This window comes from Punica granatum, chromosome 6, assembly GCF_007655135.1.
Source record: "Punica granatum isolate Tunisia-2019 chromosome 6, ASM765513v2, whole genome shotgun sequence".
Lineage (NCBI taxonomy): Eukaryota > Viridiplantae > Streptophyta > Magnoliopsida > Myrtales > Lythraceae > Punica > Punica granatum.
Genome location: NC_045132.1, coordinates 24,612,882 through 24,637,873, shown reverse-complemented (window position 1 = coordinate 24,637,873; position 24,992 = coordinate 24,612,882). Strand labels below are relative to the sequence as shown.

The 24,992-nt window shown below is 42.4% G+C and overlaps 8 protein-coding genes and 1 non-coding gene across 12 annotated transcripts; 5 read left to right on the top strand and 4 right to left on the bottom strand.

Moving 5' to 3' along the window:
- Window positions 1-365: 365 nt before the first annotated feature.
- Window positions 366-2,585, top strand: LOC116211266. The gene has a single exon (XM_031545559.1). The coding sequence runs from the start codon at window positions 804-806 to the stop codon at window positions 2,070-2,072; it is 1,269 nt and encodes a 422-aa protein (XP_031401419.1). The 5' UTR covers window positions 366-803; the 3' UTR covers window positions 2,073-2,585.
- A 337-nt stretch (window positions 2,586-2,922) lies between these two features.
- LOC116211267 (probable plastid-lipid-associated protein 12, chloroplastic) lies at window positions 2,923-5,811 on the bottom strand. Its single transcript, XM_031545560.1, has 11 exons — window positions 5,452-5,811; window positions 5,309-5,362; window positions 5,076-5,150; window positions 4,795-4,914; window positions 4,446-4,637; window positions 4,198-4,281; window positions 3,998-4,090; window positions 3,733-3,786; window positions 3,541-3,620; window positions 3,340-3,447; window positions 2,923-3,256 (listed from the first exon to the last, which is right to left on the bottom strand). The coding sequence occupies exons 1-11, from the start codon at window positions 5,719-5,721 to the stop codon at window positions 3,172-3,174; spliced, it is 1,215 nt and encodes a 404-aa protein (XP_031401420.1). The 5' UTR covers window positions 5,722-5,811; the 3' UTR covers window positions 2,923-3,171.
- Window positions 5,812-6,101: 290 nt separating this feature from the next.
- On the top strand, window positions 6,102-7,554 carry LOC116211693. The gene has a single exon (XM_031546170.1). The coding sequence runs from the start codon at window positions 6,264-6,266 to the stop codon at window positions 7,422-7,424; it is 1,161 nt and encodes a 386-aa protein (XP_031402030.1). The 5' UTR covers window positions 6,102-6,263; the 3' UTR covers window positions 7,425-7,554.
- A 534-nt stretch (window positions 7,555-8,088) lies between these two features.
- Window positions 8,089-9,726, top strand: LOC116210972 (peroxidase N). The gene is made up of 4 exons (XM_031545140.1): window positions 8,089-8,452; window positions 8,692-8,874; window positions 9,011-9,176; window positions 9,265-9,726. The coding sequence occupies exons 1-4, from the start codon at window positions 8,126-8,128 to the stop codon at window positions 9,684-9,686; spliced, it is 1,098 nt and encodes a 365-aa protein (XP_031401000.1). The 5' UTR covers window positions 8,089-8,125; the 3' UTR covers window positions 9,687-9,726.
- Window positions 9,727-9,817: 91 nt separating this feature from the next.
- On the bottom strand, window positions 9,818-13,418 carry LOC116210971 (formate--tetrahydrofolate ligase). The gene is made up of 5 exons (XM_031545139.1): window positions 13,065-13,418; window positions 12,820-12,969; window positions 10,958-12,133; window positions 10,583-10,729; window positions 9,818-10,447 (listed from the first exon to the last, which is right to left on the bottom strand). The coding sequence occupies exons 1-5, from the start codon at window positions 13,218-13,220 to the stop codon at window positions 10,172-10,174; spliced, it is 1,905 nt and encodes a 634-aa protein (XP_031400999.1). The 5' UTR covers window positions 13,221-13,418; the 3' UTR covers window positions 9,818-10,171.
- Window positions 13,419-14,334: 916 nt separating this feature from the next.
- On the bottom strand, window positions 14,335-14,407 carry TRNAA-AGC. Its single transcript has one exon. It is a non-coding gene; the product is annotated as a tRNA-Ala (tRNA).
- A 266-nt stretch (window positions 14,408-14,673) lies between these two features.
- Window positions 14,674-15,301, bottom strand: LOC116211691. Its single transcript, XM_031546168.1, has one exon. The coding sequence runs from the start codon at window positions 15,171-15,173 to the stop codon at window positions 14,868-14,870; it is 306 nt and encodes a 101-aa protein (XP_031402028.1). The 5' UTR covers window positions 15,174-15,301; the 3' UTR covers window positions 14,674-14,867.
- A 2,950-nt stretch (window positions 15,302-18,251) lies between these two features.
- LOC116210826 (E3 ubiquitin-protein ligase SINAT2-like) lies at window positions 18,252-21,970 on the top strand. Of its 4 annotated transcripts, none has more exons than XM_031544895.1 (5): window positions 18,252-18,554; window positions 18,713-18,796; window positions 19,590-19,936; window positions 20,514-20,900; window positions 21,372-21,970. In XM_031544895.1, the coding sequence occupies exons 3-5, from the start codon at window positions 19,718-19,720 to the stop codon at window positions 21,708-21,710; spliced, it is 945 nt and encodes a 314-aa protein (XP_031400755.1). In that variant the 5' UTR covers window positions 18,252-18,554; window positions 18,713-18,796; window positions 19,590-19,717; the 3' UTR covers window positions 21,711-21,970. The 4 variants fall into 4 exon arrangements, with proteins under 4 accessions (XP_031400755.1, XP_031400757.1, XP_031400756.1 ...); XM_031544897.1 differs by having other exon boundaries at window positions 18,698-18,796; XM_031544896.1 differs by having other exon boundaries at window positions 18,677-18,796.
- Window positions 21,971-22,126: 156 nt separating this feature from the next.
- LOC116210825 (GTP-binding protein BRASSINAZOLE INSENSITIVE PALE GREEN 2, chloroplastic) lies at window positions 22,127-24,474 on the top strand. The gene is made up of 3 exons (XM_031544893.1): window positions 22,127-23,469; window positions 23,653-23,820; window positions 23,916-24,474. The coding sequence occupies exons 1-3, from the start codon at window positions 22,249-22,251 to the stop codon at window positions 24,309-24,311; spliced, it is 1,785 nt and encodes a 594-aa protein (XP_031400753.1). The 5' UTR covers window positions 22,127-22,248; the 3' UTR covers window positions 24,312-24,474.
- The last annotated feature ends 518 nt before the right edge of the window (window positions 24,475-24,992 follow it).

Sequence of the window (24,992 nt, the reverse complement as noted above, 5' to 3'; positions counted from 1 at the left end):
GACGTAATTAGCAAATTTAATCAATTTTAGATCACCATAATCTTAGTGATATCAAAGCATATATATAAAATCTCCGTGCTTAGCACGGGCACTAGCAGACCTCTGGTACTCCATGACGTAAGATTTAATGCAAGCTCAGCTCAGCTCACCTCATAATAGTAGAGGGTTGGGCCTTGGGCTCCTAATGGACCGTTCTATTCTGCGTGCGAGCCCATTTCTTCCCTCTCTTGATGGGCCGAAATGGACCCAAACTTCATACGTGGCGGACGCGATTAAGAATATTACAGCCGTCAAACTCGATCAGATACTTCCAACCGTCCAATTCTCTCTCTCTCTCTCTCTCCCCCCTCTGCAGAAAAGCATCTTTAAAGAAGGAAAATAATAATAATAAATAAAGCACAAAAAAAAAACATGAAAGAAAGATTCAGATTCCTCCGGTAGTTCTTTAGATCCGCCGCGACTAGAAATTGACGAACAATTCTGGCAGATCGACTCTTCAATTTCAGTGCTGACCGGAAAATTTGGAGGCTTTCATATCCGTTTCCGGTCGATCAATCGTTAGGGTGTCGCGGATTTGCTAATTCATACGTAAAAGGGGGAGTCTGGAATTCTTGTAGTTTCCGGTAATCCAGAATTCATCAACTTGTTGCCTTTAGAGATCAACTGAGATTCGGCGTCGTCGGAGATTTTCGCTGATAGGGTTTTGATCTCACTGCTGGTGTTTTGGGGGGTTGATTTTGGGCTCCTGATCGTTTTTTTTTTTTTTTCCTTTTCTGAGTGGTCAGTACAGTTGTTGAATTGCCATGAACGATCAGTCTCAGATGATGAATCCGTCACCGGTGATGATGCATCACGGTCAGATTATGAGCCAGCCTTCTCAGGCGATGGTGAGTCTGTCACAGCTGATGAGTGGATCTCAGGTGATGAACCAGCCGCAGTTGCTAGGTCAGTCTCAGGTCTTGAGTCAGCATCCACAGTTGATCGGTCAGCCTCAGATGTTAAGTCAATCGCAGGTTTCGATGTTGAACAGAAGCTACAAGCCGTGGCCGCAGCAGCAGCCGCAGCCACAGCCTCCCCTGGATTCGACGAAATTCCGTCGGAGCAACTGGAAGGGCAAAAACCCGAGTGATAAGCGCCAAGGACCGAGAAAGGCCCGAAACCCGAATTCTTCACTGAGCGGTAATGCTGTTATGGGAGGGTACAAGCCCCCCACTCTGCACGAGTTGCAGTCCCAGAGCCGCCTGCAACCTCGCAAATTTTACCCAAAGAAGAAGTTCAATAACAGGTTCACACCTTACGCGCCAAGGAACACAACCTCGTTCATAATACGGGCAAAGAAGTCAGGTGGGATTGCGTCGCTGGTGTCCCCTTGCCCTGTCACGCCCACTGTGTTGCCTACACCTGTGTTTTCCCCATCGAGAGAGGTCTTAGTGGACATGGCGAAGGAAGAGTGGGGCGTGGACGGGTACGGGTCCATGAAGGGCTTGATTAGGCTTCGGGGCGTGTTTGATAACAGAGACCATGAGGACGACGGTGATGAGGATGAGAATGAGGAGGAAAACAATGGATCGGGTGAGAGCGATGTGGAGGAAGGGGAGAATAGTGTGTTGAGCCGGTTGGATCATGAAATGAGTCGGTTCGAAATGGTTTGTCCATCTTATGGGTTTGATTATAACAATATGCCGGAGAACCGAGTGGATGATCAGGACGCCCACATCTCACAGCTCGAGGAAGAGAATCTAACGTTGAGGGAAAGCCTTTTCTTGATGGAAAGGGAGATGGACGATTTGAGGAGGAGGTTGCAGATTCTGGAGAGGCAGAACCAAGTGTCTGAGGATGTCAATGAGGAAGTAGTTGAGAATGGATCTGACAATGAGAGCGAGGGATGTTCAGATGCTCATGGTATGTGTGGAGAAAACAAGGAAGTAGTTATGGTTTATGCAGGGAATGATGCTGCAGAGGGAAAGGTTGATGAGGGTGCAGAGAATGAAGGTGTCAAGGATGCATGTATGGAAGAGAAGGCAATGGGTGCGAGTTCAGAGATGGGAGAAAGAAAGAACAATCGAGTCTAGGACGAATTATTACCTGTTGAATTGGACATGAAGAAAGACGAGCAGAACAACAGAGTAGATTAACAAGATTATGCAGGTGGAAGAGTAATGGTGAGGGGTGTACTTGCTTGGTAGGCTGACTCTCACTCGATGGAGTGACTATCTCGGAATTATCAAGGCGTGTTAACCAATTTCCATCCATATTTGTCAACTGCCGAAGGAGAATGAATCCTTGTTTAGTTCGGTCTCTTGGCATCCATTAGTACCTAGATTCTCGTGTGTTTGCTCTTCAGATATTACTTTTGATCCTCTTTTCTTTGGGTAGGTTCTGACTGTTCATAGATTCTGGTCTCGTGTTGAGGTCTTTAAGGGACTTGTAAGAACTTGAACTTGTAGTGAATCTGTACTTAGCTTAAACTCTCATTGCAATGAGTATGTAAATGCGTCATTTGCTGGATATCTTCTGTCAATCGGGTAAATGTTATGTGCTTCGTTTAGGAACAATCTAATACAAATCTTGAAATTTACTGATCATTTGGGGCAGTATATTCGTTGAATGGTTTTAGGCAGCATGGTCCATTTGCCCTCTGCTGCCTCCCATTGACAGTCAGGTATGTGGATGGCTAAAGCATACATGTGACCCAACCGTTGTGCTCCCACGTACAAAAGCTTGCAACAAGTAGTGTCCCTGTCGCCCTTCAATATGGAATATGGCCAGAAGAACCATAAACCAGATTGAACCAGAAAAACCTAATGCGTTATCTTCCATTGCCAATCGGGTATATTGATGGCAATGATGCAGCTGACCCAATCATTCTCACAGCCGTGTTCTTATCCAGGTATGATGCAATTTTGCTAACCGGCTGCCAGAGAACAAAATGCCTCAAAATCAAATGAAAAAACTGAGCTGAGAAAACCGATTCTCTTTGGTTTGGTCGTTTGAGCATCATCTCAATTCGACATGGAACTGGTTTGTAAAACTGACCAGGCTAAGATGATCTCTGCTTGTTAAATCACAGCAACTACTTATATGCAGTGTACATATTTACATGGCATTGCTTGCCACGGATATAATGGAATCTTCAGCCACAAAAATATCTTTCTGATCCTGCTGTTTGCATCATTTCTTCGATCCATCCACTCGGAGGTGCACAAAAATGATGTCCTTGTGTCCACGGGAGATCCTGATCTTGTCGTCACTGTATCTGCAGAACAAGTGATTGAAGAGTGTGAGTTGAGATTGAACTACGGAAAGTTTCAAGGGAATGACTCGTGTAGGATATCTTACAGCAGTTTCAACTTAAGCTTGGTTTCCATCTCTACGGGATACCCAAATGGTCCCCCTATTATCGCCGCATCATCCATTGTGAGATTGTAAGTGCTCGTGTCTGATTTCCTGCAGGTTCACCACATCACTTGTTATGCTGATGAGATGTTTATTGAAGTATTTCCTTCGCAATGAATTGTTTCACAGTGGAATTTAACTTACGCAAACTTCCCAATCATGGAAAACCTAAACCCAGGCAAGATGTTGACAACGAACTTTATTTGCCCGTTCTTTCGGATAATCTATAAGCCAGTGAGAACAAAATTAGCGGGTTAAACATGATTATCTTGAAATCAGAAACTGGGGCATATGCATTAACATGCACAAGGCTAGCACGCGATCACGCAGAGTCACCTGTGTTCCCATTAGACCATTAGCAGCATTCTCTATCCAACTATCAGTTTCCATCTGCAACATAGAAAGAGAAGTTCTCAGGCAAGACGAATCATTTGGTAATTATTGTCAAAGTTGCGGAAAAGAAAAATAAAACTTGAAAATGAATCTAATTGCGTAAAGATCATTTTCATCCATATTCCTCCCTTGAATTAAGCTTGTGGACTACATAATTCACATATAAGAACTCTACATATGCTACCATTTTCATTGAACTATGGTCTACCTGTGAACTCCAGATCATTTTCCATTCTCCCTCGACTAGTTCAAACTCACCATTGATGTCGTTCTGATTGGTTGAAATAAATTTCTCTACAACCTGCAGAGGAAATTAGTGCATAGAAAACGTTAGCAAGGGGAATCTATTTTGGACAGTGAGCACTATTCTTCTCCGACAATTCACCTAATTCTAAGCTGAAAAGTTACCTCTTTAACATCTTTGCCAGTAGAAATATCGGACAGCAACATTTGCCTGGGGTCGCTTATCTTCTGCAGCACAAAGGTGGTTCCCTGCACTACACAGCCATTGCCAGGTCTTCAAGCAAATAATGCTTTCAGGAAATTTCTACTTCATCTTAATATGTCTGTGAATTTACTTTAAGGTGCTCGAATTTTCTAGGAATGAAGATAGTCGAATCACAATGCCGGAGATGACAGTTTTTTCTGTTATTCACCTTATTTCCTCTGGATATACGGAGATTTCCTGTCTTGGACAAATATGTAGTGTCTAACCAACCCTTTGCTTCATCACCCAGAAGCCTGAATGGCACCGGATATGGAACCTTAAATGGCAGAAACTTAAACGAAAATGCTGCCCTGTCAAACCTAAAAAGGATCCTTTTGCCATCCTCTATCGATGCGGCTGCCTGCAGATGAACAGCGATGAACATAATCAGAGGAATCCCAATGTGAATCATGATTTTTCATGACAGACTTGTGCATATATCAGTTCCTTATCAAGCAGCAGCGCATAAATAATGTGAGCAAAAGATGCTGGGATAAACATTGAGTAGCATAGCATACCTCTACTTTGAGTTCACCAATTGCATTAGAGAAGACTACGATATTGGATACACGAGGATCATTGGTTCTGAGATATATCTCTTGAAACACGCTAAAGAAGTCAAGTCCAACAAATGTCCTCTGCAATGATAGGAGAAGGAACACTTCTTCGTCACGAACTGGGATAACCAAGTTTCTCGGTCTAATGTACTGTGAGTATGTCGGTTGGTTTTGGGGGGGGAGGGGGAAACGGAGGTCTTTCGCAGTGGACAATGTTATGAGAGACAGAACCAAATCCTAACCTGTATAGGTGATGCTGTCCCCGGTCTAGTCGTGAACATCAGTTGCCAGCGGCCTTCGATCAAATCCGAGCTTGTCTGCAGATAACAAAAAGAACCATCATCGAAATCAAAACAATCTGTTCGACCTATAAAGCATCAGCAACAATCTTCTACCAACATTATCTCGATTTTGATCTAGACGACCTGGAAAAAGCTTCCTCGACCCAAGCACAAATAGACTCTTTATTGCTCACCGGATTAGGCACTCCTTGTAATCCCTCCAGAACTTGCACTGCCCTCTCAACATCCTTCGGGAGCTCAAATTCATCAGAAAAATCTGTAGCGACCTATAAATCACTGAAAGAGAAAAAATCAGCGTTACAGCAGTTGTTATTACCTTGAGTTGCTCGGGAGAAGCAGAGCGACCGCGGCCTTGAATCCCGAGCAGGGCTTCGATGAGCTGCGTCTCCGGTTCCGTGAACGAAGAGGTCCTTTCCCACTCATCGACCACAGAGGACCGGCAAATGTGGAGGTTCCTTCTGCCCTGACTGCAGCCAATGGAGCGCGGACATCCAAGAGCGAGAGCTCGCAGACTACTCAACGGGGTGGAAGGCAGTGGAGAGCTCGAATGAAGGCGGAGATGAGTCGGATTGATTTGGATCGCCATTGAAGAAGAAGAAGAAGAAGACGAAGAAGAAGAGAAGGAGGGGGTGAGCTCGGGTAGCTCAGCAGAGCAGTTGGTTCCGAAGAACGGGAGCCGTTAGAATTTTAGGAGCGGAAGATATTATGGAGGGAAGATGACACGTGGAGGCTTCCTGTTCAGACACGTGGAATATATATTTTAGGAATTTTCAGCCAAAAAAAAGAGTTAAAATTTATGTCTGTTTTCGCGTATAAATATGTAATTATGTATACGTATTATCCAATATTAGATTAAACGATAGATTAAAGTAATGCAAGAACAACATCAATGGAGTTATCTACACCAGCTAGCCGTTAAGGAGGCAAAACCAAAGACTTCCCTTTCAGGAGTCACTGCCTAAATGTGAAATGCCGACTTAACCTCGATTCGTCCAGAATGTCATTCTCGATTTCTCCGTGGAGCGTGTTCATGTGAGTCTTCTTTGTGTTTTCCTATCGATACTCGTCTGTGAATCCTTTGTGCTTATTTATAGGCATTCGGCAGTTACTAGGCGATCACCGGGACAGATGGGGATGATGAGTACAGAAACCGAGCAAAGGCCGGTGATCACTCACTTCAGTCATCCACATCCCTTAGAGATCACAAGTCTCCCGGAAAAGCTCCAAGCAGCCTGTTCCGGTTGCGGGATCAAGATCTTCCCAGGGAAGGCCTATTACGCATGCAAGACCTGCGAGTTCTGCCTCCATGGGACCTGCTATAACCTTCCGAGGAAAATCTACCACCCAGCTGACCCGAACCACCACCTGATCCTCATCCTGTCTCCGTCCTTCCGCTGCAGAGGGTGTGGGAACCCCGGGAACGGATTTTCCTACAACTGCAACGTCTGCTCTCAGGACTACCATTCCTTGTGCACTCTCAAGCCTCTCTCGATAACACACCGTTCTCATTCCCACCCGCTAATATTGGAGTTTGCGCCAGCTTACGAAGGGAAAGGGTTCCGATGTGATCTGTGCCAGAACCCAGGGGGCCTTGATCACTGGTTCTATAGCTGCTCAGGATGTGGGTTCGACGTCCACCTCGACTGTGCTAAATCTATGACAGAACCACTGAGAGTCCAAGTTCCTTTGAATCCGGCAAAGAACTACTCAAACCGGTCAGTCCCAAGCTGTGATGGGTTCGGTCCAGCTGGTGCTCATGTAGCTGATCCAGCGATGCCTATTACGCCGATAACAACTCAAAGAGGCCCTCCCACGAACAACACGAGCTTTCCAATGGTTGCATCGCAGTTTAGTCCTCCTGGAGCTCCTTTTGTTAATCAAGGGGGCTTCGGTTATGCTAGTGGGGCACCTATTTATGGAATGAATACCGGTGTTCCCGGGGGGAATAATGTCTTCCCTACGGGATCTTATGTAGGAAATAACCAGACTGTCTTCCTGAGGACAACGAATGGAGCTCCGATGACAACTGTTCTTCAACCAAATGGAAGTGCTCTAAGCTATGCGCATGCGACTCCGATGGGTGTTGCTCCTAGTCAGGGAGGCATGATGAATGGGATGCAAGGGTTGATTATTGGTGGAGTTGCCTCTGGGATTGGGCAACAATTGGGACAGGACGTGGTTCACAGCTTGACTAATGGGCTTGGAGGTGATTCTGGTTCCGGTTCCTCTGATAGCAGTGGACTTTCGGACATCGTGGGTTGCTGGATTGGCGGTTCTGATTACTACTAGTTCGGGATTTCATCTGTAAGCATGTCCGAAGTAGTTCTTTCTTTTTCAGTCAGTTGCGTGATGAATTTGCTGAGCTTAAGAATGTTTATTATGTACTCTACTGCAGAATGAACCATCATGTTGTGTTTAATGTACAATTCCCACAGTCAAGATCATGAAGTGCGATTTGCCATAATTGTCAAAGCTATAAAGCAACCAAAAAATTACCATGACTTCTGTTCGAGATTGAAGTACTTGAAGCAACTGACAGGTTTCGAAAGTCAGGGGAAGATCCTCAGATGAAAAGTAGTACTAAAACACGGCATTTGCAACGAGTCATCCGGCAAAAGACTGAGGAAATATCGGTTTATCGTGCAGTAAGTGGTCTGCTAATAGATAAAATGAAATCTCTCTATTGCACTGCAGTGAAAGCAGATAAGGTTTAAAATCTCCATTGCATTCCTGACTTAGTGCACTGTGAAACCGAGGTCGAGCTACAAGGCTTGGCTTTTTTGAAACGATAATGATCAGCACGCTATTCCACTAATTCTTCGTTCTATTGGTATATAAAATTGGAAATCGATTAAGTTCAATGCATGAATTGATCCCAAAGAAGCTTTTCAAGTTCGTACAAAACATATAGGCTAATGTGGCCGTCATACATCATCAGCACTAAGCTGAAAAACCAAAGGCATGGTTTCTCGGAATATAAAAAACATGTAATGGGGCACGATAAATTCCACATTGTCCCAGTTATAAATAAGGGAAGTGGCACCCCGAATGCACTCGTGCTTAAGTCTGGGTATAGAGAGCTACTTCCAAAGTATTTATCGATGGAGGGTCCAGCAAGTTTCAGGGGCTTCACTCTCATAACGAGTCTGCTTTTGGTATCTTGGACCGTGAATTCTCAGCTCACGACAGATTATTACATGAAGACATGCCCGAACATTCTCCAAATCGTGCGGAGAGGAGTCCAGACCGCGATCATGACAGAGATGAGAATGGCCGCTTCGCTGCTTCGGCTTCACTTCCATGACTGCTTTGTAAATGTAAGAGATTCCTTCCTTAATTTTGAAAGAAGCTTCTGAGAAATTATTGCATGCTCCAAAAGTAATGCTTTTATCTAACCATGATCACAGGACATCGGGCTTCACAGTAATCTAGCCCGAATTCTCATTACAACAAATTCTTCTCGAAAATAATTGGATTCTGTAGTCACTTCCATGAACTGAACTAATAATTAACAAAAAAGTCATTTTCTAAGAACTTACGAACACTTCCATTGCAGGGCTGCGATGGATCAGTTCTACTGGATGGAAACGACAGTGAGAAGTTGGCTGGTGCTAACCTCAATTCTGCAAGAGGTTTCGAAGTCATAGATTCCATTAAAACTGCAGTTGAGGCCTCCTGCCCCGGAGTCGTGTCTTGTGCTGATATATTAGCCATAGCTGCCCGAGACTCCGTGCTGTTGGTGAGTATTACTTTTGGTTTTTACATTACCCGTACTTGCTACAGATTGGATCTGCTCAAACAGCATGCGCGTAGACGTTCACCTCAACATCTAAGGACATGTTCATGTTTTCTTTTTGAACCGTAATATACTGAAGAGTGGAGGACCCACATGGAGAGTTCTGCTGGGAAGACGGGACGGGCTCATGGCAAACCAGACTGGAGCAAATAACGCCCTTCCTTCTCCTTTCGACAGCCTCGGCACAATCATCTCCAAGTTTGCTGCTGTGGGACTCAACGTAACAGATGTTGTAGCCTTGTCAGGTAACCTGTGGCAACAATTTTGTAGAACTAGGTGGAAAATTTTGAGCTCGTATGGTGTGTGAACGATGAGAATTTATGTCGAGTCCAGGTGGTCACACTATTGGGCTAGCAAGGTGTGCAACTTTCAGCAACCGACTGCTCAACTTCTCGGGCACTGGCGCTCCAGACACGACCATAGACACAAGCCTGGTATCCGACCTTCGGAGTCTCTGCCCTGTGAATGGAGATGGTAACACGGCCACTCCTTTAGACAGGAACTCAACTGATCTGTTCGATAACCACTACTTCAAAAACTTGAGGAACAAAAAGGGCATTCTCAGTTCGGACCAGATACTGTATTCCAGTAAGGAGGCCAATTCTACGACCCGACCCCTGGTTGAGACTTACAGCTGTAACTCCAATGCTTTTGTCATGGACTTCGTGAACTCGATGATCAAGATGGGGAATATAAGTCCACTCACCGGCACAAGTGGAAAAATCAGAAATAACTGTAGGGCAATCAATTCGTAAAATTTATGAGTTGAGATTCGAGAGAACAGTGTGATACTATGAATGGAGTGGAATTGCTATCAGAACATCGTACTCTGCTTAGCGATTCCATTCTGCATCATTTCCACTGAATACTGAACATGACATTGTGGTTAAATCAAATAATGTCCTGTGGAAAGAAATATATATTTGTCGCCGACAGCTTACATATTGCAATGTCGTTGCTATATATAAGGAATAAAAAGGGAATGCAACACCATGTATTAGAATCTATATGTTGATCCCATTTTATTCTCATTCCGACATACTAAATATAAATCCAGTCTTGGAAACATACAAAAGAATAAGAAAATGAAATGGCAAGTGACAGGAAGACCTCTCTGCGAAGCGACATCTCAAAGGGCAGTAAAACCCAAAAAAAGTCACAAACTTGGTGCATTTCCATCTTTATTCTTGGCTATTGATTACTCCTTCGTACTGGACAGAGAGACAGAAACAGAGCATCTTCAAGAGAGGCCAATCACCCTCCCTGTGGAAGTATCAAGATCAATATCATAGAAACAGGGCCTTGTGGGAAGGCCGGGCATTGTGCTCATAGTCCCAACTAAAGGGTAGATGAATCCTGCCCCAATGCTAGCCCTTACGTCTCGAATGGGTAAGATGAATCCCGAGGGGGCCCCCTTCTCTGCAGCATTGTGGGAGAAGGAATACTGGGTCTTTGCCATGCAGATTGGGAGACCTGAGAAGCCTTGCCTGCTGTACAGCTCAATTTGCTTCTCGGCCTGTTGTCACATAGAAAATTGATCTTTCGGTAAAAGTCGGAATAAGATGCTGATGAACACTGACAAAATAGTTTATGAACTTGCGACTTTTCAAACATATACAGTTGACCTTTTCTACAACTTAAAAGATTCTACCTGCTCAGAGTATTCAACGCCAGCAGCACCATATGACCTTGCTATTGCCTCTATCTTCTCTTTTATGCTGATATCGAGAGGATAGAGAAATTTCAAAGGTTGAGCCACACTTTCACAGGCTTTCTGAACTGCAATTCCAAGGTCCACCTGAGAACAACAAAATCAGTTAGCTAAAAGTGTCATGTAAAGAACTTGATCTCTATAAACACTGCACTTGCTTCAGTCGGGAGAACTGCGGAAGTTTTCCAGTTTATTCGCTTTCTTTCTTCGATTACAATCTCCTAGGTATTCAATGATCAAGACGTTCTCTTAGTCATAGTTCTGTAAGTTCTTTCTTTGTTATTAAGGAAGAAATAATGAAGAAATGCAACTAACCGCTCCTTTCCCACCATGGGCATGGTGGGTACAAATAACAGCATCGAAGGCTCCTGCCGCCATTGCAGCACTCTTCACAGCATTCAGTTCTGCCTTGGTATCAGTTGAGAACATATTCACTGCCACAACGACGTTCACCCCATAAGACTTCGTGTTTGAGATGTGCCGGGCCAAGTTCACACAGCCTGCTTCAACAAGCCCAACATTCTCTGTCACGTATGCCCGATCGAGGGGCTTCCCAGCAACAACCTCAGGCCCACCTCCGTGCATCTTCAGGGCCCTTATTGTCGCAACTATAACTGCACACTGGGGAGTTAATCCACTATACCTGCACTTTATGTTCATGAACTTCTCGGTTCCAATATCGGAACCAAACCCAGCTTCTGTGACCACAAAACCCCCAGGACCCACCAGCTTTAGTGCGATCTTATCGGCCACGATAGAGGAGTTCCCATGGGCAATGTTTGCGAAGGGGCCTGCATGGACAAGCACAGGGGTGCCTTCAAGAGTCTGCATCAAAGTCGGGTTGATAGCGTCTTTCATTAACACAGTCAGGGCCCCACCGACTCCGAGATCGTCAGCAGTTACAGGATCACCAGCCTTACTGTTTCCAATCACCATATTCCCAAGCCTTTCCCTCATGTCAGCGAGAGAAATCGTGAGAGCCAAAACAGCCATTATTTCACTAGCCACTGAGATATCAAACCCAGTCTCCCTTGTCATGCCTTTCTCTTCTGGGCCTTGTCCCACAGTAATCTTCCTCAAGAATCGATCATTCACATCCATGACTCTTCTCCATGTAATTGAATTGGGGTCAATGTCTAGCCTCGCGAACTTCTTAACTTCTTCAGGGGAGAGATCCTCTGGCCTGTCCTTGGATATTCCAAGCTTCTTCAGACGCCTGAGCATGATGTTACTGAAGCTCCTTTTTCCTTCCTTGTTTGGTGGGCATAACCGGTTGAAGAGAGCCTTGTCCGATTGGGTTGACTCATGAAATATACGGGTATCGATTGCCGCAGCTAGGAGGTTATTTGCAGCGGTAATTGCGTGAATATCTCCTGTAAGATGAAGATTGAATTCATCCATGGGAATGACTTGACTATAGCCGCCGCCAGCAGCCCCACCCTTAATTCCAAAAGTAGGTCCTTGCGAAGGTTGACGTAGGCATGTCACCACCTAGGAATCACAAGATAAAATGAAATAAACATAAAACACACACTACTAAAGGTTGTAATAGCTGATTTTCTCGAACAATATCAAGTAACTTAAGTGACCTGTAATAATATGATTGAGGATTTAAACATTAAGTATAGTATCATGGAGAAGTGAGATCAGTAAACTAGCCCAAGCAGACTATCGATACACTGAAAATAGATAACACCGATCATCCAGCATACGCGAAGAAAAGCTGCGGACTTATGCACCATTTTCTCTCTTCCATCAAGTAATTGCCACTGGCCTTAAGGCAATATATAGATTAAGTATGTGAAAACAGTAGAGAGCATCAATAGCTAATACTATCAAAGCACAAAACCAGCTTATATTTCTTAACGTAAGTACTTTCAAGCAAAGCACCCACAGAGCAAGACAGGTATGCTCATTACTCGACAAAGTGATTGATAAAAGAATTTAAAGCTGCAAACAAGGCTATTAAAAGGCAAAAGACTTGCATGATTTTAATCAATAGAATCATCCAAGGGCGTTGACGGTGATATCACAAGATTGGGCATATCCATGAATTCGTTTCACAACAGGCAGCATCCATCAAATCTACGGTTCCTAATGAACACATTCTCGACAAGAGACGAAACACGGGTCAAGAAATGGACCGTCAAGGCGCAAGGTAAGTGTAAAGCTTATACCTTCTTATCAAGAAAAACTCCCAGAGCTTGGCAGAGGCCAACGGTGGTGGTGGATTTGCCCTCTCCAAGTGGCGTCGGGGTGATCCCTCCGACCACCACATAGTACCCATCTTTAGATCCTTGTAGCTCATCCAGCACGGACAACAGAACCTGCGGCAGACGCACTCTAATCATCAGTCCCACGAAAAAAAAAAAAAAGAGGAAGAAGAGAAGAAGAACCGATCAGTCCCGAGTAAAGGAGTCACCTTGGCCTTATACTTGCCATAAAAATCGTAGTGGGAGGTGCCAAGGCTGAGCTCCCGGGCGATGTCAGAGATATGGAAGGGCTCCACGGAGTTGGCAATGTCTATGTCGGCCGGGACAGGAGACACCACCTGCAGCTTCTTCAGGGTAGAGCTCATGGTCGGGGACCCGATTGAGCGGCCGGGGGCTGGGACTGAACTACGGCTGAATCCACGTCGAATCGAATCGGATCGAATCAAGACCAACAAAAGTACATCGGTTGCTGATGTTGAAGGTCCGGACAGACAAAGCAAAGACGATGTTCAGATGGAGAGAGAATGGAATGGCGCCTTCGAATCTTATCTGGGAGGAAATGATTCCTTGAATTTATTTTATTTTTATTTCCCGATATTGGGAAAATGGATGGCGGGGTTGCGTGACAGGTGGGGTCCGCCAGAAGGAGAGTGGATTTTCAGTGATGAACTGAGAAGAGATAAATGATTGGGGTTAATCACGGGTCGGGTAATCGGGTAAGATCGTGTTTATGTATATTTTGGAACAAAATCGAATTTGTCGGGTCGGGGGATCGCAAGACCTAATTCCACTCGATGTATAGTCTTATCGGGTCGGTTCTCGCGTTACCCATATTAATAGGAAAAAAAACTGTTAATCCATTATAAACTATCCGTTTTAATGAATATCTCCGTTTTGGCAATTCATTACGTGAAACTAACAAGATGCACTTTATAATAACATCGCAATTTCAGTACACTAAAATTGGGAAATAAGACAAGACCTCAATATGTTTGAATATATTCAAAATTACATAAATTAAATTAATCCAGAGTAGATCGGATATTCAATTTTTATATTTTCAGACTTAAACTCGTATTAAGAAAAAATAAATATAGAATCGACTTTATAATCTAATCAGAATAATTTTTTAATAAAAAAAGAACCAAATATTCGGGTGGAATCGGCTCGATTTTTCAAGTCTTGTGATTTCTTTTGCTCCGTCTTAAATAACAGCGAGAAGAAAAAGAAAACAATACGGACGAAGTTATTATCTATATTATATATATTAATTTTAAAGAAAGATTACATTTTCACTGTCAGTGCGAATTGATTTGCTTTGAGTTTTGCTACAATTTGCAGTCGTAAAATAAATAAGTAAAAGTTTCAAAAACAGAAAGGAAAATAAGAGAAAATTGGAGTTTTGTTACTTTATCTATTTAATTTGCAGTCAAAAAACAAATAAAAGTTTCGAAAACAAAAGGGAAAATAAGATTAAGATGGAGATGCGGGGTATCGATCCCCGTACCTCTCGCATGCTAAGCGAGCGCTCTACCATCTGAGCTACATCCCCGGTGATGCCAGGTTTGAAATTTATATTAAGACAACATAAATACAATATTATTAATATTATATTCTTCTTCCTCTTTAATCATTGAAGAAGACTCATGATATAGATCGGTGCTCAAAAGCTCTGAGATTCCATCACTTTGCAACTCTTAATCGTCAATGTTGTGAATTTTTTTTTTTGGTTCCTAGTTATACTCATCGGTTTTAACTGTCGGGGAAACTGCCGGATATGCATGGAATGAGTCAGACAAGATGATATTGTAGTCGCAGTAAATTTTAAAGCATATTTGAGAATATCGAGTTTAATGAGTTCCTGAGATATGAAAATCGTTGTAAGTTTCACTAATCAATGACTAAAAGAATCTTCTCCAACCAATACAATCAAATCATCAGTTCTATACTTCAAGACACAATACATAAAAGAAAAGGGGCACTACTACTTCACAGATGATGTGAAACTGGATTTAATAGGAGGCGAGATCCTCCATGCTCAAATATTCCGGGAATGTGATCCCCGACCTCCCGGCTGAAGAACCAGAGGGGGAAGGCTCGCCACCCAACGGCAGGTCAGAGATCACGGCTAGGATCCGCCGGATGCTGACAGAGCGAGCTGGCTTGAAACTAAACGACCTGCTCATCTTGTTCCTCGAGAACAGGTCGGACGAGTTCAACAGGATGAGGCACACCAGAGCCTGAACCACCAGGAACACAGCCACCTTCGCGAGCGTGGAGGCATCCTCCACAGCTTCCAGCATCGCCGAGGCAGACATCGCGCTTTTCCAATAAGGCAAAGGCTAGCTAATCAAAGATATCCGGACTGGGACAAACTAGAGAAATTAAAGGGTGGTTGTCGAGATCGTGTTGCAATGGCTACGTGAAGCTTCTCATATATATACACATATGATGTACAGGAAGCCGCGTTGTTGTATTGCGGAAGTTTTAGTTAAATAGATTGATTGGGAAGGAACTCACTCGGTCGTTTTTGACTGCACGTAATGGATTAGTTAATGGAACAAAGCCTTTTTTTTTTTTTGCAATATCCCAAAACTGACTATGACTTCCCCAAAGAAGAAGAAGACAGCCAACGGCACCATCCTTAATCTTTCCTTAAAAGGGTCCCTCGATCAATCGTCACCTGTTGCTTAGTTTTTGGGAGATATAATCAAATCCGGTATATGTTATATTCGACTATTAATAGCTACCCATAAAAAAAAGAAAAAAGAAAAAAGAAAAAAGACCATCAATATTTTCCCAAACATCTCTATATCGTACGCAAAGGAGAAGGTGCAGGCATCCTTGATTGTCGTAAGCATAAACTTGTGATCAACAACACCACATGTCATGATATGAAATGCACGCGATAAATTTATAAACATTACAATAACATATAATCGTTATGATCCTATATGAGATGGCTGTCAATGGAAAGAAATGTTGAATGCATGTATCTGCATATCGGGCATGTATTTACAAGTAGCTCATCTCCTGCCATGATTTTGTAATGCCATGTTTCCATTAATCAACTGTCAGTTTCAAAATATATAAATACTAACTCTCACGCACACGCTTACGTTCGCGCATGGAAATATAGATAGACTCGCATATATTCGAATGGACCGGGCAGGGACCGAAAGAATTTCCTATTCTCGTTGGTCCACTAATTTCCTAGGATTCCCTACAAGATGTTTACTGCTCTTTTTCTGCCAGCCAACGTTCACGGATTCATCGATCATCTCACGCCATCCCATCAGATCTGACGGTTGGGAAATGTACCACAGGATGATTCCCCACATTTAAATTTACTTGCTATAATTGCGAAAACCTCCCTGAACTTTGGTCCTAGCGCATTGTCTTCCTAAGATTTAAATTTTTTGGGCAATTAATACTGCGTTTAGTTTTAAAATAGGATTTTAAAATTAGATTTTGATTTAAAAAAAAAGTGGTATAAATGAGGCTCACCCTTTAACTTTATACGAGTTATTTTGTTTTGTTGTGAAAAAAAGTAATATAAATGGGGTCCACTCTTTAACTTTGTATGAGTGATTTTGTTTTGTTGTGGATAGAATTAGGTTAAAGTTGTGATTTTAAAATCACATTTGTAAACCAAACAAGTATCATCCTTCATGTCTTTAGGAAGAAACTAGTGACGTTGCAATTTGATTGACTAAATATAAAATTTGGTTTTCTTTAATTTTATGATTTCCATATTACCTCCTAAAACTTAATTGTCTATGACATAGGAAGAAATATTCTTACTTTGATTCCTATGCATTTATATTTGATCAATCAGATTCCTTTTGAACAAAATTTTTTTTAAATTCAGACGACATTTATTTAAAAGATATTTATAATTTTATTTTATATTGATAAATATAAAAATTATTAATTTATACCATGTGATGTTTCTCCTTTTCTTTTTTTCTTTTTTCAACCACGAACAAAATATTAGAAGTCTCAAAAAGTATATAAGTGAAAGAAGAAGAAAGTTATAAAGTAATTTACGTTATCAATCATAAGGATAAGGAAATTGCTTCTTCATGCGGATTCAATTCCTCCAAATCTTTCGAAACTGGAGGCACAAATTATCGCCCAAAAAGTTGCTAATAATTACATCATTACCGCTGTTTTTAGTCAGAGATTGAATTCAATAGACATTGTCACATGAAATATAGCATATATTTAAGACTATAAACGGTTCTTAAGAAAATCCATTAGAGTAAGGTAAACCACCTTCTTTTCAAAGACCAGATAATATACAATACAATTTCAAGAAACTTTTTGATCACGCGACCAGCAGATGAGGGTATTGATTTGCCAAAGTTGAGCAGCCGATTGCCAAAAAAAAAAAAGAAAAGAAAAGAAATAACATCGGTTAATAAAAAATAGTTCGAAATGGACCCTTGACTTGCACTTATCTTCAACTTCACCCCGGACAGCAACCCCCTATAACGGCAGGATTTCGCTTCTGGGCTACAATTTTTTTTCAAAAGATGCGTGCGGGAGATGTCACCTTCAAAGTGGGAAATTCAAGGACAACGCAGCTCCCCCCCACTAAGATCTCATCTCATCCCCAGATTTTCATCTCCCTTTTTTTAATATAAATAAATTTAGATAGAATTTATATATAGATTACCTTGATAGCTCACATAGTTGATATAATGAACATTTAATTTTATACATCTCAATCATATTCAGCAAAAAAAAATTATAAATCTCAATCACTTTGGAAAGATGTCACAAAGTTCAGAAGGTTCCTAAGCTCAAATTATTCGATACAGTGATCCGAGCATCTTTCTCAATCACCACAGTTGATATGAGGGCAATTCTGGGACATTTTTAGACCCTTATTTCATTACTTCGGGCTCCACCACGTAAGCTAATCAGTTCTCGCTCGAGATGCATTCACAACCATTTGACGAACCCCATGTTGGTACCAAACGCCCGGACAATCTGCCAAAGCCAAAGAGAAAAATTCATATTGACATATTAGAATTTAGAAGTGATGTTTCTTCTAACAATGATATTAATCAAAATTCTCGCTTGAATAAATACTTAACTGTGAGTAAACCAATCTGTATATAATCCTTTTAATTTCGGAAACCAATATGTAATTCTTTTACGAAATTTTGTTTTGAAGTTTCTTTTTGGTAAATTGTTTTGAAGTTTTTTGTGATGAACTATTTATCCTACGTTGTAATTACCTCTTGAGGGGAAAAAAACAGACGTCCAGACTTGTCCCAAAAGATGTTATTTTTACCCCAAAAAAAAAAAGAACATAACAAAAGAAAAATCTTTGATTTGTCCAAGAATGGGCTTAGGTGTTGCAGACGGAGACGAGGACAATTCCTGCCACCATTAGAGAGGGAGAGGGAGAGAGAGAGAGAGAGAGAGGTGTTTTTTGTGTTACTGATTAGTCGACTTTGACTTGTTTATTTAAGAAAATTTTTCAATACCAAATCACCCTCAGACACGCAATATCCGGAGCCATTACCTCAGATGGACTCTTCTCCACCTCACCTCCACTTCCATGTTCGTGGAGGTGCAATCATTGTTAGCTCGAATTGATCGGAACTCCGACCTCCAGGGTGCAGAATCTCAACTGGGCATGGTCGTTTCCGCTTGAACGGAGCTCAAAATTTCATCTTGATCAAGTATGCCCTCTGTCTCCTTGCACTTTCTGCTCACTGCCCTTTCCTAATTCCTATTAGCTGAACCGTACCACCTGCTTGCTGAATCGATTCTCATGGAGTCGATTTTTATTCGTATTTACGAGTGTTCTGTGCGATGCAATGAGACTGGGATGCAACAGGGAAGCAGTTGAGAAGAAGCAGCTTCATTGGGTTTCTCCGCTGGGTTCGGGATTGCTCTTCTCCCTTACTTTTGCTTTGATTAGGTAAGGACTGGGGTACTCTGAGTACCAAAGAAGAAGTGGAAGTTAGGTTTGAAGTTTATGAGAAAATTGGCCCCAAATCAGCGATTTTTTTTTTTGGGGTGTCTGGGTCGAGAAACAAACAGGAACCTGAGCTTGTTGCTTCTGAATGTGTCCCAGATGCAGTCCGAAGGAAGTAAATGGTGGATGTTCAATTACTGATCTATCTTGTTATTTCAAGGACAAAAGATCCATCTTGATGTATGTCGAGAGTGTCTAAATTACATTAGGTGGGATCTCAGGTGGGTTTGGCTAGAAACTGTTGTCAATAGATTTGGTTGATGATTGTCTATCCTGTAGTCTTAGTTGAATGTATCTCCACTTTCCCCCTTTCCGTTTTTCCCTCTTATTTACGATCTCATAATGCACAGTATCCTTGTTGAACTGGATATGCCATTATTTGAATGTAGGAATCCTCATGATTGATTTTGCAGTTGTCTCTTACATGACGACGAGTACTTGCTCCTCTTTCATGATCCTTTAATAACTTTAAAGTTTGCTGCAGAATTTAGAAGTTAAGAAAAGGTTTCATTGGTAATGATCTTTTGAGGAAGGAAGATCCTCACAGATGCATATACCTTTAGTTAGCAATAATGCTGATTTTTCTGTTGGGGTTTTTCATTGTGTTGCTTACTTTCTCCCTTTCCTGTGTACAGTTTCTAGTGCTTTATGACACTATTTCTTCTGCCAAATGGTATTCTTATGTATTGTGAAGTTGAATTTCCTGCTCAAGTAATTACTTGGTATTTGTTTTCAGATTTTGGCTGTTAAGAAGAACTTTTGATTCAGCAGTAGAGTGCAGGGAGAGCACACAACTGTAACGGAGCGTCGTAGTACCAGACTCATAGAATTTTATATTCACTTCACATTTACTAGGAAGAAGACATGGCACCAGGAAGCAGCACTTGCAAGGATGTTGTTGATTCTCGAATTGCATTTGTTGACTATGATACTACAACTTCAAATGCGGAGTGGAGAAGTTCATCATCTGGAAAATCTGCAACAAGCTTGCGAGGAAATCCCAGAACACCATTTAAGGATGATGTCCATGAGCTGCTCGAGTGTTCGGTTTGCACAAACATGATGTACCCTCCAATTTACCAGGTATGTACATCTTCTGTTGGAGTCGGCATTTACAAGCTGAATATCCAGTGGTTGCATTTCCTTTATTGAATACACGAGCTGCGTAGTTTGTAAGCTGGTGCTCCTTTCATCAGCTTTAGCTTTTAGAATAATGAGTTCTTTAACATAGTAGAATTCCATGGAAACGTTCTAATTTTAAAAGGATGGTTTTGATATAGCCATGAAAGGAGCATAAAAATTTGCTTGATATACATTGGAGTGCACATTGTTACGAATTTAAGTGATTAAAAAGAATTTTTCACTTAATATTTTGCATATGCCAAATAAAATTATGATACGTAGGGGCAATACTTGCTTCTTTCCACCTGAACTTCTAAATGCAGCATGCCTACAAAATTACAATATGCCAAAATTTAACCTTGGGATACCATCACCAGAGTGAAATGCTGGATTTATTTCCAGAGTGACTTCAAGTCCTTTTAACCGTCTTCATTCGGCATTTTCTAAAGCAACAAGATTTCAGCACTCTCTTTGGGAGCAATACATGGTCCTAACATGGATCATCTTATTTATGTGCTACCTAACTTTTGTGTCTCAGTGCCCGAATGGCCACACTCTATGTTCCAACTGTAGGGTTCGAGTGCCCAAACTCTGCCCAACTTGCCGCTATGAGCTTGGAAACATAAGGTGCTTGGCACTGGAGAAAGTTGCAGAGTCCCTTGAACTGCCATGCAGATTCCAAAACCTGGGCTGCCATGATATATTTCCATATTATGGGAAGCTCAAGCATGAGAAGAGCTGTAAATATCGACCCTATAGCTGTCCCTATGCTGGAGCCGACTGTTCTGTTACTGGTGATATTCAGTTTCTTGTTATGCATCTGAAAGATGACCACAAGGTCGACATGCATGATGGGTCTACTTTCAACCACAGATATGTGAAGTCGAACCCCCATGAAGTCGAGAATGCTACATGGATGTTGACTGTAAGCCCCCTCCCACTCCTCTCTCTTCACCCAGTACTTTACACTGATCTTCAAGATGACAGTCTATTCCATTTTGAGGTGTAAAAACGTAGTTCTTTTGGTTGAATTATTGTAAAAAGTTCCAAATTCCCATGTTTATGCTTTGCTGGACTCCAGCACGGGCCTCTCTTTTATAGGAGAATGATCTTTTCTGATGATCTGATAAACTGTCTGGACTGGTGCTATGAAATTTGAGACTGAGAAGCATGAACAATCTAAAACTTATAACTTCTAGCAATGCCTTATTCATTTTCAGACAGTAATTAGTCCGCATATCAAATTTTAGAATTAGATATCTAAAAATCTTTCTTCGTGGGATTTCTTGGTAGGGCTAGTTGAGGAAAGCATAGCCCACGTCCTATGATCAAATTGCTTGTTCCCACCCACTCCATTCTATTGGGCATAGCCGTAACCCTTGATTCTTGGATGCAGATTTTCAACTGTTTCGGGAGACAGTTCTGCTTGCACTTTGAGGCATTCCAACTAGGGACAGCTCCCGTTTACATGGCATTCCTCCGGTTCATGGGGGATGAAGAGGAGTCGAGGCAATTCTGCTACAGCCTCGAAGTGGGAGGGAATGGGAGGAGGCTGATATGGCAGGGGATTCCAAGAAGTATACGTGACAGCCACAGGAAAGTCCGAGAGAGCCAGGATGGACTCATAATCCAAAGGAACCTTGCACTCTTCTTCTCAGGAGGTGATAGGCAGGAGCTGAAGCTCAAAGTCGCAGGCAGAATATGGAAGAACACCGAGGTGGATGCAGGATATTAAAAACTCAGAGATGATTAGTTTGTGGAGGAGATATGGCGAGGGTTCTGCAAAGTTTTTCCCTTTACCTATATGTTCTCCGTTGCTCCGGCTGTACAAGCTAACAAGGTCACAATAGTGATGTCTTGTATCGATACGAGTCTACTGTATCACGTGTATGTAAGCTTCATTATCAGGATATACGTAATGTATATATGTAATTTGTTGCTTTTCGACCGTTGATCTTCGGATTCAATATTTGCTGCAGTTCATTGTTTGTGTTTTGGGATCTGATTTAGATTGAAAATGAGTTTCATAATTTGAAGGGAACCAAACGAAAATCGAAAGTGTGCGAGAATTATACATAAAAAGGAAGGAAAAACAGATGCGCTTTTGGTTCAATTTTTTCTAATTTATTATATAATTTAATTATTTATCAGTCGCCTCCTTAGACCCTCTCCTTCCTCCTCTGAGGTAAGTACAGCTTAAGCCCTTTCTTCCTCTGTTGCACAGTGAGCAAACGTCAACCTCGGAATACCGGAAAACCGCCATTGAAGCGCCGATGCTAAGCTTAATAGCTCGAACCAGGAACCTCTCCTCTTCAAAGCTCAAACCTTTCGTGGTTCCTCTCTCACTCCTTTTCCAATCGGACCTACCGAGCCCTTCCCATGAAAATCCTCAAAATCCAGACTTTGCATCCGCCCGCCTCACCTTCTTCGCGCCGTTCGCCAGCATCGGCGGCGGCCCGTCGAAGGTGAAATCGACCTTGCCGCTATCTCGGGAAGGAAATTACGACGATGCGACCCCCCATGACGCCGTCTGCCCCGGCTGTGGGGTCCACATGCAGGACTCCGACCCCAAGCAGCCGGGCTACTTCTCCAACCCCAGCTGGAAACCTGCCCATTACCACATGTTCAGCTCACACCTCGCGCCCGTCGCGCAGGAGCCGGAGTTCTCCGATTCCCTCAAGAGGGGCTTCATCGTCGAGACTGAGAACCCTAACGCCGCTCCCAATTTGACTGATAAGCCCGTGGTCTGTGCCCGCTGCCACTCGCTCCGGCACTATGGTAAGGTGAAGGACCCGACTGTGGAGAACTTACTTCCCGATTTTGATTTTGACCACACGGTCGGCAGGAAACTGATCTCAATCAGCGGGACGCGCTCTGTGGTCCTGATGGTTGTGGATGCTTCCGATTTCGACGGGTCGTTCCCAAAGAAGGTCGCCAATTTAGTGTCCTCTGTGATCGAGGAGAATTCCTCTGCTTGGAAGGAGAAAAGATCAGGCAATGTTCCAAGAATTCTGTTGGTCGTGACGAAGATCGATTTGCTGCCCAGCAGCATTTCTCCGACCCGATTTGAGCACTGGGTGAGGACGAGGGCCCGAGAAAATGGAGCGATCAAGATCACTAGCTTGCACTTGGTGAGTGCAGTTAGGGACTGGGGGTTGAAGAACCTGGTGGACGATGTGGTCTCCTTGGCTGGACCGAGAGGGAACGTTTGGGCCATCGGAGCCCAGAATGCTGGGAAGAGCACATTGATCAATGCGATCAGGAAGCATGCTGTTGCGCTCGGGGGAGGGAAGGTTACACATCTGACAGAAGCTCCGGTCCCGGGAACCACTCTAGGGATCGTTCGGGTTGAGGGGATTTTGCCTGGCAATGCGAAGCTCTTTGATACGCCTGGGTTGCTGAATCCGCATCAGATAACAACCCGACTGATTAGGGAAGAGCAGAAGCTCGTGTATGTCAGCAAGGAGTTTAGACCTCGAACTTACAGGATTAAGGTTAGTAGATAGTCCTTATGCTAATTTGTCGATGCTATGATTGCACTTGCGAAACCTTGATCAGTGAAGGAAATGCTTATAGTTAATGCAGAGTATCCGATGGCTGAAACAACGAAAAATTCGAGCCTTTCTGAGATTTCATGTTTGTCTCTGTGCTGTAACATTTTTGCAATGTCCTGACAGAAAGGTCATTCGGTTCATATCGCCGGGCTTATGAGGCTGGACACCGAAGATTTATCGGTAGACACAATCTATGTCACTGTGTGGGCCTCTCCATATCTTCCATTACACATGGGGAAGACGGAGAACGCACATACTATGATAGAAGAACACTTTGGTCGCCAATTGCAGGTACAGTGTCATCTACTAGGGTCCGGTACTGAATCTCTTGGAGGACACTAAAGTATATCTGATTGTGGACAATACCTTTGTCTTTATACTTTCAGCCTCCGATCGGTGAAGGCCGTGTCCAAGAACTGGGGAAGTGGGTGAGGAAAGAATTCCGAGTAACTGGCAACAGTTGGGACTCGAGTTCCGTGGACATTACTGCTGCTGGTCTCGGTTGGTTTGCTATCGGGCTCAAGGGAGAGGCGGTCTTGGGCGTATGGACATATGAAGGAGTCGACCTCATCCTAAGAAACTCATTGATTCCCTTCAGGTCTCAGATATTCGAGGATGCTGGGTTCACAGTCTCGAAGATCGTCTCAAGGGCAGACCAAGCTCTTAATAAGTCGAAGCGCTGCGGTGAAAAGAAGGGTAGTAGAAAGTTGAAGGAGCCTGAAGTAGCTGTTCCTCTCGAATTGCCAGCCGATGGGAACTCGAATTTTTGCACGGCTACCTAATTGTTGACGTTGACAGTTGTTTGTTGGGATGTAACTGATGTTGAATGAAATAGGTATAGATGAAAATTAAGGGGAATTGAAAATTTTGTCTGCTTGATTGGGGAAAGTAATATAATTGTTTCATTTGGTTAATTGAAATGATGGTGGGCTATTTTTACCCTTATTTGGCTAATAGCCTAATTGTTTATTTGTCGAGGACAATGCCTTTCATTCGGGGTGAAACCGGGTGGGTAGATTTGTTTTTTAAAATTAAATCTATGGGGAATTTTTTTTTGAACTTTTTCTTTAGTATAAATATAAAAAATCATCCAAAAATCATTTGGGATAAGAAAATTATCTAATTATTCTCATCAAACATAAATATAATACTCGGAATGAAAAAAATAAGTTCAAAACAATCTAGTAGATAACAAATTCAAAATCAGTTCAAAACAATCTAGTAGATAACAAATCCAATAATGTAATTAAGATTTAACGTTCTGATCATAATAGAGAACGAGTAGAAAATAAATAAGTATGACACTTAAACTAAGAAATTAATATTGCGTTTGGTTTGTAAGTAATATATTAAAATCAAATTTTGATTTTAAAAAAGAGTTGTATAAATGGTTATGTATGAGGTTCACTCTTTGACTTTATATGAGTTATTTTGTTTTGTTGTGGAAAAAAAAGTATAAATAG

Coding starts and splice junctions, on each gene's coding strand:
- LOC116211266 (XM_031545559.1), top strand. CDS start 804: ATGAACGATCAGTCTCAGATGATGAATCCGTCACCGGTGATGATGCAT.
- LOC116211267 (XM_031545560.1), bottom strand. CDS start 5,721: ATGGCGATCCAAATCAATCCGACTCATCTCCGCCTTCATTCGAGCTCT. Junction 3,787..3,997: donor AAATGATCTGGAGTTCACAG/GTAGACCATAGT, acceptor TCTATGTTGCAG/ATGGAAACTGATAGTTGGAT. Junction 3,448..3,540: donor TCCATGATTGGGAAGTTTGC/GTAAGTTAAATT, acceptor GTGAACCTGCAG/GAAATCAGACACGAGCACTT.
- LOC116211693 (XM_031546170.1), top strand. CDS start 6,264: ATGGGGATGATGAGTACAGAAACCGAGCAAAGGCCGGTGATCACTCAC.
- LOC116210972 (XM_031545140.1), top strand. CDS start 8,126: ATGGGGCACGATAAATTCCACATTGTCCCAGTTATAAATAAGGGAAGT. Junction 8,875..9,010: donor CCCGAGACTCCGTGCTGTTG/GTGAGTATTACT, acceptor AATATACTGAAG/AGTGGAGGACCCACATGGAG. Junction 9,177..9,264: donor AGATGTTGTAGCCTTGTCAG/GTAACCTGTGGC, acceptor TGTCGAGTCCAG/GTGGTCACACTATTGGGCTA.
- LOC116210971 (XM_031545139.1), bottom strand. CDS start 13,220: ATGAGCTCTACCCTGAAGAAGCTGCAGGTGGTGTCTCCTGTCCCGGCC. Junction 12,970..13,064: donor ATGGCAAGTATAAGGCCAAG/GTGACTCCTTTA, acceptor CGTCTGCCGCAG/GTTCTGTTGTCCGTGCTGGA. Junction 10,448..10,582: donor GCGTTGAATACTCTGAGCAG/GTAGAATCTTTT, acceptor ATGTGACAACAG/GCCGAGAAGCAAATTGAGCT.
- LOC116211691 (XM_031546168.1), bottom strand. CDS start 15,173: ATGTCTGCCTCGGCGATGCTGGAAGCTGTGGAGGATGCCTCCACGCTC.
- LOC116210826 (XM_031544895.1), top strand. CDS start 19,718: ATGGCACCAGGAAGCAGCACTTGCAAGGATGTTGTTGATTCTCGAATT. Junction 19,937..20,513: donor TGTACCCTCCAATTTACCAG/GTATGTACATCT, acceptor TTTGTGTCTCAG/TGCCCGAATGGCCACACTCT. Junction 20,901..21,371: donor ATGCTACATGGATGTTGACT/GTAAGCCCCCTC, acceptor TCTTGGATGCAG/ATTTTCAACTGTTTCGGGAG.
- LOC116210825 (XM_031544893.1), top strand. CDS start 22,249: ATGCTAAGCTTAATAGCTCGAACCAGGAACCTCTCCTCTTCAAAGCTC. Junction 23,470..23,652: donor CTCGAACTTACAGGATTAAG/GTTAGTAGATAG, acceptor ATGTCCTGACAG/AAAGGTCATTCGGTTCATAT. Junction 23,821..23,915: donor ACTTTGGTCGCCAATTGCAG/GTACAGTGTCAT, acceptor TTATACTTTCAG/CCTCCGATCGGTGAAGGCCG.